At 37.3% G+C, this 13,187-nt stretch overlaps 1 protein-coding gene across 2 annotated transcripts in view; it reads right to left on the reverse strand.

Moving 5' to 3' along the window:
- Positions 1–13,187, reverse strand: part of CAMK4 (calcium/calmodulin dependent protein kinase IV) — a 276,618-nt gene that overhangs the window by 121,096 nt on the left and 142,335 nt on the right. Inside the window, exons 1-2 of one of the 2 annotated variants that reach the window (XM_035291099.3) lie at positions 656–712; positions 142–310 (exon numbers count right to left, since the gene is read on the reverse strand). In XM_035291099.3, coding sequence (XP_035146990.1) covers positions 142–210 — 69 coding nt within the window. In that variant the 5' untranslated portion in view covers positions 211–310; positions 656–712. Of the gene's footprint in view, positions 1–141; positions 311–655; positions 719–13,187 lie in introns of those variants that run through there. The other variant, XM_008991712.5, reaches the window with a different exon arrangement.

Here is a 13,187-nt window from a genome sequence, read left to right on the forward strand (position 1 = left end):
CATCACAGCTTCCTCAGAAAAATGGGCCAAAATGCTTTCTTGAAGTAGATGGCTTAATTCATAAAAACAACTTACGACCTAGAAAATGATTTTGTTCTTTTTCACTTCATCAGTTCAAGAAAGCTTTTTACTAAATCTTACCATCAGAGGCTTTGTCTTGTCTAGACAAAGCCTGAAGCAGAGCCTCTGAGGACATTTTATTTTCTGCATTCAAGTACATCATTTATTTGCATCTTCACATTGTTCTTGAAGCAGATCCTCTCAAAGCAGACTGAAATGACTTTGGAAAGCAATGTATTTTCTTCACAGGCTTTTTCAGTAATGGAAAATTAATAAGATAGGCACAAAAAAAGAAGGAAAAAGCCAGTGTTTTATTAGACCAAAACAAAACTTTGATTTTTATCCTTTTATACATGAAAATAGAGATGGTATATATTGCTAACCTGTCTATTTTGGAACTTTTCTAGAGGTATTACTTGTAATACTTATTCAGTCAAAGATTAAAAATGTGATGAGAAGAAGACAAGAGCTAGGCCATGGTAGCTACCAGTGGTGGGAGAATCCCCTTCTCATTATCAGCATGGACAGTGAAGGACAAAGATCCCTTTCTCTAGCTCTGGAAATCATTTGAAATAGTAGGTTAAAAACCACTTACAATGTTTGGATGTGAGAGACGAAGAAGAACTCCTATCTCAGTTCTTACGATTTTTTTGTCCACCTAAAAGGCAAAATAAAAGAGATAAACTGAAAGAAACTCCCCGCTTCATTGTAGCAGAGAAACAGAAACAGCAATAACTACCTGGGTGAGTCAGGCAATTGGCAGAACCTAATTCCTTAGCTTTTGTGTATCTGTGTCTCCTTCCTCTCTTTCTGTTTCAGCTACACGTCCTTTAGTTCTGTTTCCAACATAAGATAGAGCCAGGAACTAGTACGAATCACAGCTTGTCAGGCTCCTCACACGGCATCTTCCCCACTTTCCTATCAAAAGTCATCACTATCATGACTAATGCCCAAGTACATCTCAACCTATCCTTCTTCCTTGTTTTCCTTTCTTATGTGGAATTCTCTGTCTAAACCCCAATGGAGCCGTCAGTCACTTCACTTATCCTTCTCACACAGAGGTAGCACACAACCCAACCTAGCCAACCCGAATATCCTGTTCCCTGGCCATTGTGGTACGGTCAGGAATATTCACCAGACCAAGCTATTCCAGTCAGGAGCCACTCCAGAAATGCTGCTCAAATAAACAAGAAAGATATTCCATCTTTCTCTGAAATCATGAGAGCAAAAGAGGATAGAGTCTGCTGCTAATAGTGAACAGTTTTGATACCATATGGGACCACTTTATTAAAATGAGGCCAATACAGGAGAAAACACTGCTGAGTTACAAAGAAAGAGAACTGTTGATATAATTTCATCCCCTGGATTCAGTTATGCTAGTTTGCCCTTTGAATTTCTAATTGTATGAGCCACTACATTTCTTTTTTTCTGCTTAAGTTATTTGGAGTTAGTTTCTGTTACTTGCCATGGAAGAATTCTAGTTAGCTCACCACTTGGTCTCTATGTTTGAGACAATGGCAGTTTAGTTCAAAATATTCCAAAATTAAGGATAGTCTCTCTAGCCCAATGACTGACTCCTTTAATCACAATAAGTTGGCATTTCAGAGCTCTAAAAGTTATACAGTAAACATAAAGGTTTTAGTGTCTTCATCTCCAATGAAACTTATCAAAACAATTAATAGATATAATACCTGGACTCTTATTATGGTTTCTACCATTTGAGCTGTCCTGAAACCTTGGACTAGCAAGTTTACATGGTTTGGGAAATGAGGAAGTTTGTGTGCAATTCACAGTCAAACTCTGTGGGCATATCCAAGAGACTGCTTCAAATGGGAAATGGGTTCTTCCCTTTTAGTTATTTCTCCTGAGAAAGCAAGCACTGGTCTCAGGAGAAATCCAATCGCATGTCAATGGTGATAACCAATCACAACTTTTACGATGATAAAGAACAACACCCAGTCATTTCATTTTCATTCTCTAATGAAAACATTAACCAACAAGGATGCACAATATTTAAAAATAAAAAACAAATGAATACTCAAATGACTTTTTCAAACTTTATATGTTCTTTTTCTTGGTTGCAAGGTATAAATATATTTTACAATTATTTTATCTGGAAAATATAATTTTTCCAGACCCTGAAGTACCTCACTTAAAGAAAACAGTCACCATTTCTAAATGTTTTCAGTTTTTAAGAGATGGAAAAATGTTTACAAGGAGATCTTAAGGGGTTCCCAGCCCAATTAGAGATTTCTCAAGAATTTATTTTGCCAGTATACACAATAAAACATTAAATAGCTATATAGTCATGGTAAGTCCTCTTAAGCTACAGTAAAAGTTTTGGTCATTCATGCAGGCAATTAAGAGGCTCGAGATGTTTTAATACATTCTTGCTAAAGAAAGTCAATTCGCAATACTACAAAACAAAAATATCTTTTACTTTTGTTATTTGGATGCCAGGCTGTGCAACCCAGCATACTTCTTAAAATATTTATAAACATCCCACACAAAATGCAACATCAGCTATAAATTCTTAGAAGAGAATGAATATATGATCTATACATTTTAATATCTGACAGTTAATATGCTGTTACATAAGAGGGAAGACTCACTGTGAGCAGAGAAAAGCAAGTTGCTAAGAACCTAACTTAAGTGACTGTACATCAAAGTGATAGGCTCTGGAGTTTTTGCAGCAAAGGAGTAAAGAAAGACACACATACTGATACATCCAGTGCTCTCTGACCTGAGAACTTTGGGGGCTGTTTTAGCAGTCTTCCCTGGACAATAAACCATAGCCACTCTGCATGATTCAGACTATCTATTGACCAAAACTCTTTCAGTTGCAAGTAACAAACACTCAGCTCAAACTCAGGTAAGTCCCAAATGGTAGTTTACTGACACAGGTAACTGGGAAGTCAGAGTAGATCTATCTGCAGACATAACAAAATCTCTCAGACTCAAATAATCTCTTTCTCTCTCCCCCTGTGCATGTCTGTGTCTCTGTTTCTCTGTCTCTCCTTTTCAAATGGCATGAAACGTAGCCACAGAAGCACCAAGCCTGTATATCTCAGGCTCATATTTCTAAGATCAGAGAGATACTCTTTTACTACATCTATCTAATCTTAAATAGTATTCTCATTAGCCTTGGTGATTTATGTACCTACTCCTGGATGTAGGAGACATATAGTCATGACAAGACCAAGAATGAGTAATAAGCTCTCTCCTTTGACGATGGTTGAGGGAGATGGCAGGCTTGGTTCCCTCAAAGAATGAATGTTATCAGACACCGAGGACTCCCTTATTGTTTGCTTTTAGTATTTGTTTCTTTCCTTTTACATTTGCGTAAGATCCTGATCTATTACTCTCAGTTTCTTCCATGTCCCAGACTAATCAGTCAATAATAATTATTCATTCATAACAACTCTTGCCATCAGTTGATTTAATATTTAAAGTTTTGACCACTTACCAGTAACCCAAATGGGCCCTACCAAACAACAATTTAGAATTTTGCCAGAAACTCTTTTGAATCCATACTGGAAAGCTGATGTAGGTGCAATCACTTAGTTGGTGAATAAACCTAGCAGGGTACCGACTTTTGTACTTCAATTCTGCTGTTTTTTCCTCTTCTGGGCAGCAACCTTGTCAACTGTTTTAATGTCACTAGTGATATAATTTGAGGGAATATGAAGAAGTTTAAGAAAATGATGGCTGTAGCCAGTATGAATGGTTGGAGTAGAAACTGGGATAAATAATTTACTGAAATCTTTGTGCTTTATGCGATAGAAGAGAATTATAACCTCCATCATATTGTCAAAACTTATAAGTCAGAGAATCTTAAAAATATAAAATTTAAAAACCAAAAATACATGTTTTATTGAACTAAAAATTTTAGGATGACTGAGTAAATTCTTTATTTTCTATGTAATCAATGTACAGTACACAGTAAGGGAAGGCTAAAATAGGTTTTGTGTGCTCAGGCCCATGTTAAATAATTGGGTCACAGGAAAAAAATAAACAAAATATGGTTCTTCCTACAATCTAATTTGGGAGATGCAACTCATCTACATAATGTTATTAGAAGACAGTGAAAGACAGTAGAGGAAGAATGCAAGTTACAAACGAATTTTGTTTTAAAAGTTCCATTGTTCAGTGGAAGATTGCTTTTCTGAGTCAACTTCTGCTAATATTCAAACAATGGGCTTATTCTAAAAGACTTTTGAGATTACCAGTCACTTAAAAAATCACACTGTTGCTAATATAAAATGAAGAATGTTTTGCTAGAGTGTGCACTGGGTACATGGAAGCCGTGTAAGATGTTGGTTGCTGGTGGCTAATCAGTGGTGTCAGGCAGTTCAATTGTGGAGTATACACAGCATGGTCCAGGAGGTAGTAGAGTGGCAGCACAAGACTCTAAAAGTTATTTAATTTAGTGAAAAAATACACATTTCCTAAAAATTATCGAGCAAGACACAAACACTTATACCAAATGACAAATGAGAGATCTTTGAAAAAGAGAGGCATTACTAGAACAGTCAGATGGCATTGTCAGAGCTCTTGCCTAACCTTCTATTTCAGTTTCTGCAGATGCTATTAAAAAATTCAGATACAGATGTTTTTATCACCACCTTCTCTTCAGGTCAACAAGGATTTCCTTGCTAATATCAAATAAATGTATTTGTCACTATTGCATAATGCTTTAAAGAAAATTTTAAGGACATTAAAAAAATCTTAATTTGTTCCTAAATTAAGATTGTTGTATTAAAATTTCTTTTTCTCACTAGGTTTCTAGGGTTTTGTAATATAAGCTTCTCCCACTCCCACCCCACCACCCCACCATTTTTCAGATATTTCTGATCAATATAAAATGAGATAGTAGAATCCTTTAATTTTTTTCAGATTATATATTTATATTAAACAAATATTTTCTAATACAAATATGTATTGTGAGCAATTTATCTTTTACCATGTTGTGCAGGGCATATTACGTATTGAAATGCCATTTCTTTCTAGTTCTTTGAGAGTTGTTTAAACTCCTAAAATACTCAGAACAGGCCAGATTGCAAAAAGTCTGGGCTAGCAAATTTCTAGTAAAATCATTTGCTTTGTATTCAGAATTAATTTTTCTATAAAAACAATTTTTTAAAATGTAATTTTTTTTCACTATACTCTATACCATCATTTCTCCATTTAAAATATGGTCTAAGGGTGATTTCAGATCTTTAGGACCCTTTCAGGGTATATGTAGGGTTTGCCATTTTCCAATTGTTATCTGAGTGAAGCCAGATTTTTTTCCATATAAAGTCAGCCCTCCATATCTGTGAGTTCAGCATCTTCAATTCAACTAACCATGGATGGAAAATATTTGGGAAATAAATCCCAACAACAATAAAAAAAAATGCCGGGCATGGTGGTTCACGCCTGTAATCCCAGTACTTTGGTAGCCGAGGTGGGTGAACCATGAGGTCAGGCGATCAAGACCACCCTGGCTAACGTGGTGAAACCCCTTTTCTACTAAAAATAGAAAAAACTAGCTGGGCATGGTGGCAAGCACCTGTAGTCCCAGCTACTCTAGAGGCTGAGGCAGGAGAATTGCTTGAACCCAGGAGACGGAGGTTGCAGTGAGCAGATATTGCACCACTGCACTCCAGCCTGGGGGACAGAGAGAGACTCTGTCTCAAAAAAACAAAACAAAATAAAACAAAACACAACAATTAAAATCGCAAATAAAAATATAGTATAATAACTATTTACATAGCATTTACAGTATATTACATTTAGAAATAATCCAGAGATTATTTAAAGAATATTAGTGCACATTCATAAATGATATGCAAACACTATGGCATTTTATAGTATAAGGGACTTAAGCAGCTGTGAATTTTGGTATCTGCAGGGGTCCTGCAACCAGTCTCCCATGGATGCTGAGGGATGACTGTACTTCAAACAAAACAACAAATGGCAACAATTGATGTGAAACTATATAAGAATCTTGCTGCATTCAGTTAGGTCAGATAGTAAAAGATTTGAAAAACAATGACACTCTTCTCACTAAATATTTTACTTTTTGAAAAGCATAGATATTTTCATTTAATTGTTATTTATGTAAAAATATAATGGGTTTATAGTAATTCAAAATTTAATTAGTAAAATTTTAAAAATTATCATTTTTAATCTCTCATACAGCAAATATGCATAGCTATTTTTAATTCTCAATAATTCTGTATCAGCTGGGCATGGTGGCTCACACATGTAATCCCAGTACTTTGGGAGGCCAAGGTGGGTGGATCACTTGGAGCCAGGAGTTTGAGACCAGCCTGGCCAACAGGGCGAAACCCTGTCTATATTAAAAATATAAATTAGCAGGGCATGGCAGCACATGCCTGTAATCCCAGCTACTCAGGAGGCTGAGGCAGAAGGATCACTTGAACCTGGGAGGTGGAAGTTGCAGTGAGCTGCGATTGTGCCACTGCACTCCAGCCTGAGTAAAAGAATAAGAACCTGTCTCAATAATAATAATTTTGTGAGTAGAAAAGGCTCCTAAAGCCAAAAACTTTGAGAGCAACTACTCCAAAAAATTTAACATTATACATTTGAAAATAGAATAAAAAGGAGGAAAAAAAATTGTAGTAGAAATAATTTAAATGAAAAAAATATCAATTCAGTCACATTTTTGCTCCTCTGGATGCTGGGGCCCAGGGTGAAAAATGCACAGGACATAGTTTGGTGGAGGCTGGGAAGGGCGAAGCAAATAAGAATCTCCAAAGAAGGAACCTGGAGAAAAGTAAGGCCAAATACCATCAATCCAAAGAAAGTACACTAAGTAACAAAGCCTGAATTACAAGTCAAAGTAATGATGACCAAGGAAACCAGCAGAGGGTAAAATTCAACAAAATGGAAATGGACAGCTACATGGCAAAGAAGCCAAGGATAACAATATTGAAGCCAGGAAATCATTCCAAGAAAGGTTAAGCCGAGGGTCATCTGTTTGTTGCTTTTTGGAAAGAAGTATGAGAGCTTCTTAAATAGCCATACTCTCAGGAGGAGCTCTCTTTACAAGTATGTCTTGGAGGTCACACAAACGTGGGTCTTGATAGCCATCTCCTTTCAACCTTTCCAATATTATTCTCATTCCAGAAGTTAGTGTTTTCCTTGCACTTTTAAATTCACTTTCCAAATTCCTGGGGAGCTCTCACATTACCACTCAGAATAAATAACATTTTCTTAGAAAATAACTGTCAAGCAAACCACAAAATTCAATGGGCAGCTATCTGAACGGTCATTATTGCCACTTGAAATTAGCTTCCAAGTGTGACTATAATTAGCATCTTGAGAAGCATCAACAGATGGCTTTGAGAAACCAATATGACAACAACACTGAAACCCATAAGACATACCTTTAGTGTCTATAAAATACCTTGAAGAATAGTTTTTCCTTACTAACAATTTATGATTATAAAAATGTATTTTACTAAAATCTTAGGACATGTATTTTAGCCCAAGTTCCCTAGAAAAAACACATGAGGCATGGATCAACAGTCTGGTGCTTTATTTGACAAACCCAGCGCAATGAGAGTGAGGAAAAGGGGAAATGCAGAAAGGTCAGAAACACAGTGCAGTCAGCACCAAACATCCTAATGAACTATAAAGACATATAGCAGGTCATATGGGCAGCTGCATCCAATAGGTACATAGTACTTTTCCAGAGATGTTGTACCAGGCTACCATGCCTTGAAGAAGTCCATGGGAAGGAGGAAGAAGAGGGGTTTTACCTACCCAGGACCTTCCTTTGTTTCCCATTGCTAAAATTTGGCCCATGGGTTAACTTTTCTATATTTCTGCGAAGTAAATGGCATCTCATTGGTAGTCACTTGTGATGGTATATTCCTCCACAAGAGATGTCATATCTCATTCAAACCCAAGTAGCTATAGAGCCAGAAATTTCAGGTATGTGCTTGGTTGGCTTACCTGAATCAAATGGCTAAAGGGCATTCGTCTCTCCTGGATTAGGTAGCAAGTAGATGGAAAAAATATGAGGCAGCCCATCAGAGTTTTGTCCAATCACAGTGTATGCTAGAGCATTTATGTTACTAGGTGCTATGATTTGACTACATCCCCCAAAAGTTCATGTGTTGGAAACTTAAATGACATTGTTTTAGTATTAAGAGGTAGAGAGCCTTTAGGAGATTATTAAGTAATGAGGTATTTGCCCTCATGAGTGATTTGATGCCATTATCCTAGGTGTGAGCTACTTATGATGGGAGTGGGATCCTAATGAAGGGATACGTTCCGTTCTGTTTCTCTCTGTGGCACGTACTTGCTTCAGTATCCTGCACATTTGCCATGGGATGACCACCTTCCAGAACTATAAGTCAAATACATTTCTGTTTATTATTTCGTCTTTGGTATTCTGTTTTTAGCAATAGAAAATGGACTAAGATACCAGGTAAACTAAATTGACAGCAGTGGACTCACAGTCTTGCTTCTCTAATTTATGGTATGCTATTGCTCATCAGAAAGAACCTTGTCCCCATTGAAATTATTTGTCATTGCTCTTGTTACTAATATGAAGTGAATAGTCATCAAATGGCTTGGCCACATGGGATTTTTCTGTAATGCCTTGTCCTAGCTCCTCTACTTAAACTGCCTTAAGAATTCTAATGGCTTCTGATATACTTTTTGAACATGATACACAGAAAAAAATTACAATTTAAAAACTTATTCAGATTTTTTATAGTTTCACGACTCTGTGACACTCAAGATTTCTTAAAACTGAAAGAAATCCCAATTTTCCTGTCTGTTCTCATGGCAAGAGAAAAATAAGCAGATGAGGTATAATTCTAGAGTAACACTGGAGAAAAAGTCTCCACCACTGGAATGGGATTGACCAAATACAGATCCTTCATTAAGATATGCAGCAACTACGCTCTTGTGCTGGGACTAAGATGGATGATGAGGAAAAGAGAAACAATTAAAAAATATTGTGAAGAGGAAAGCAATGATACTTTAAACAAAAACAAAGGAAAACCAGTTTCTGCTTTGTGGAAATTATGAGGGAGTGAGTAAACTGGAGAACAGAAGAGACAATAACACCAGGTTTCTGTTAGATTCGAACCACTTAGCTATCTTAGATGTGGCCTATATCCAGACCCTGGAAGTTCAAATACTCTTGGAAAACTGGGGTGACCTGTGCAAGTAGAGGCTGCTGCTCTTTTTGTTCTAATCATTCAGGCAACAAAGCAGCATTTCTACATAAAACACTCAGCCTTATCTTATTTTCCTTGTAGAGATTGAGACTATAAATCTTACGTGTCTGTATTCTGTCTTTAGCTTCTTTGGCTTATTTTTGGTATGAACAACATCCAGACATATGATGCAAAGTATATAATTATGCTCATCAAATCCTTTATGGAAACAGAATATAAGTCATTAATGGATAAATAAATAAGCAACCAAATGGCTTTATGCTTTCCCAATGATTCCCTGTGCATAACTTCTGCTTAATTTAGCATCCTATTTTCTGACATTCAACAAGTACATGTTGGCACTAACATACTTGGTGAAAAATCTGGACAACTGGAGTTTTGTTAAATTCAAGAATGACAGTTTTAGACTACAGGAATTTGAAAGCTAAGAACTTCTGTTTGAACACCCAAAAATCAAATGTGGGACACAAATATCGAGGTTTTCCTACATGAGGCTGGTACCTCCAATAAATACAGAATTTTAACCAACTCTCATTGTTTATCATTATCCTCTTGTTCTACCAGACACCTGGCATCTTATGACTGTCTCATATTTTTCAGTGTTCTCAAGGAGTGACTTGTTTTTGGTCCAGTGGGCAAAGTAGCCCAGGGCCTGGAAGTTGGATAGATATCCTTCTTCCTCATTGCTATGCCCAAATCATTTCTCCTCCCTTCTTCCTCCAAAATCTCAGCTCCTTTGAAATGTCTTCCATCAGCAAATACATCCTGCAACTCCTTCTCACTGTAGTCATCTTCCCATCTCCCTTTCACGAACACACTCCTATACTGAACATTTTAGCATGTATCTCTCTATCTCAACCACTATTCCCATAATCATTCTTAATAACTTCAACTTCCATGTGGATGGTTTATTCAACATTCTTGTCTCTCAGGTCTTTTACCACTGCCTCAATTCTTCCTTAGCCACTGATTTCCATGATAACATCTCAGGCTATATGCTTCCCGTCAGTTGAACCACATTACAAATCTTGATTTCAAACATTACACTCTCTGATCTCTACTACCTATCTTTATAGCTCCTACTTGGCTTAGATTCTATGGCCCTTTAGTGTAAGCCCTGTTCTGCTTATATATGCCCCCAACTTCTTTGCTCTTCTCTCCCTCGGTTGCACTTGCCAGGAAAACTTTTAATTGGTTTAAATGCTACTCTTCTCTTATTTATTCCATGTCTATGCCTGAACTGAAGTGAATGAAAGAAAACACACAGCTATGGTGGCTGGTCCTATTTTTAATTTGTGACCCCAACTCTTAAGGGTCCTCAGTTTTCTCACTCTGAAATAGAACATGTTATACCTTCCCTCCTCCAACTTCTAACAGTCCTTCTTCCCTTTATTCTCATCTCATGACTTTGCTTTTAATTCACTGAGAAGTTATTAAAAAATCCAAAAAATATCTTCTCATCAACCAATCTATTGATTTTTATGCATCTGTATTCAATTAATTTTATCAATTTATTTCACTAATAGTTTTGGGCACTCACTTTGTAGAGATGCTATTCTGGACATGTTAATACAGCAGTAAACAAAACATATACACTTCCTGCCCTCAGAAGTTTATGTTTTAATAAAGACAGAAAATGAATAAGTAAATATATAAAAAGCCCATACTTGGTAAGCACAATGCAGTGAAACAAAAGAAAACAAACAGAGGTAAGGAAGGTCGAGTGATGAAGGGTGCCATCTGAGATGGACGGTTAGAGAAGGTCTTTCTGATAAACTAATATAGGAAACGTCCATTTGGATCTGTGGGAGGAAGGTTTCAGACAGAAAAATAGCAAATGCAGAGGCCCTCAGCTATGAATGGGGCTTGGAGCAACTGAGAGTGAGGAGGCCAGTTTAGCCAGAGCAAAGTGGCAGAGAAAGAAAGCAGTAGATGATGACAGAGGCTCTTCACAGTCAGAAGCTGGGTCATGAAAAGTCATGTTGCCCATGGTAAGAACTTTACAGTTTAGTGTAAAAGAGGTTAGATACAATTGCAGGATTCTGAGAGAGGCAAGATTTTAAATTTTAAAAAGATTATCTGACTCTTGTAGGGGTGAGAATAATGGGATTCATTATTAGTAAAAGCAGAGACATTTAGGAAGTGGCTATGGCAGTTATCCAGGTGAGCGATGATGGTTTGGGCCCAGGTGGTAGTAGTGTTCAACGGAGTGAGACATGGATAGATACTTTTTAAAGAAGAGTCATTAGTATTTGAAGATGGACTGGCTATGGGATATAAGGGAAAGAGAAGTATAAAGGATGACTGAAAGTTTTTTGATCTGTGAAACAGGAAGACTAAAATTGCCACTTGCTGAGATGGGGAGATAGGAGAGAAGCAGCTTCAGAAAAATGCTAGTAATTCCTTGGCTCTGTCCATTGTGCTGAACTCCCCTACCATTCTTCCCCTTCTTTCATACTGGCTCACTGATCATCTTTGAGGAAACCAGGATAGTCTCCACCACTTTGGGGTTCTTTCACTTTGCACTTGATAGTACTCTGTCTCAAATGCTCTTTTCCAAGATTTTTCAGTTTGAGTTTGGGATCAATGAAGAAGAGAATGAAAGGGGCCACTGCATAGAGCAGGTGATGGTTTAGAGGTGCAGGCAGCAACAAGCATTGGACATGGTGGGATGGAACGAGAAGGAGACTGATATTGCAAGGAAAGCCAGTACTCTGTATTACATTTAACACTGACTAGCATGAAGCCAATCTTGTTCTGATCAGTGTGGGAAGACAGACTCTGATCAGATAAGCTTGTCTTGAACACTGTAAAACCCAATATTTTTTATAGCTCTGTTACTAGCCACCTCTTACAGATGCTAAGACATCAGGAGGAATAAAAGGAGAAAAGAAGGGTTTTCCAGAGGAAATCCAGGATTTAAATAGAGTTTAGGCAAAACAAGAGTGCCTCTGAGAAGCTTAACCCAGGAAGACACTTCTATTTTAGACCTTGAAGCCTTTGCAAGACAGGTGGATTTAGAACAGAGCAGTACCTCCAAAGGGAGTTACCTCTGCTCCTTCATTCGTACATTCTAAATACAAACCTATGTGCTTTCAGATACCAGAAATTCCTTTCACAGAAAACAGTCTTTTATTTTGAAATGAATGAAATTGGCTCAAAATATTCCTGGGAGATGTAACAAGCTGAACAAAGTTAATACAAAAAATCTGGCTGATGCCGGACTCTCACCAGAAAGAGGTTGGCCTTAGCGGAAGCAGGGAGAAGAGGGAAGAAACCTGATAGATAAAGCAGAAGAAGGATTTTTATGTCTTTACCCAACACTTTTTTATCTTGCTTCTTTTGTCCATATCCCTGGGATCTAGAACACAGGAGCATGACCCTGATTTAATACCTCTCATCTTTGAAAAGGTCTTTCTGTCCCTTACCACCCACTCCTGCTTCCAAAGCATATCTCTGCTTTCCTTCACAGAAAACCTCTCTAGTGATGCCTCTGCATTCTTTCTTCACTTCACCTGGGAGTAGAGGAAATAAAACTGATTTTTTCATGTCACCATTCTGGTCTGACTTCTCTCCTACATTAAAGGCAACAATAGTATTATATCATTGCCTAACTTGTCTCACTGCTTTGATCCTTATTCTTTATATTCATTCTCTTTGCACACAGCATCCAGAATGATGTCTTTAAAATGTAAATCAGATCAGGCCACTCTCAGTTTAAATGCCTTTGCTGGAGTCCCATTGGGTTTACAAAAGTATAAACTCTTTGCCATAGACCTTAAAACTCAGGAGGGCTTAGCTTCACCCTTTTGGTCTGATGTCACTGTCCTTTGTATGCAGGCCATTCAACTTCTAGACTAAGCTTCAAGGCATCTGCACCTGCTACTCCCTCTTTCACCAGGTCTTTTTCACTCAGTTCACTGA

This window comes from Callithrix jacchus, chromosome 2 (assembly GCF_049354715.1).
Source record: "Callithrix jacchus isolate 240 chromosome 2, calJac240_pri, whole genome shotgun sequence".
Lineage (NCBI taxonomy): Eukaryota > Metazoa > Chordata > Mammalia > Primates > Cebidae > Callithrix > Callithrix jacchus.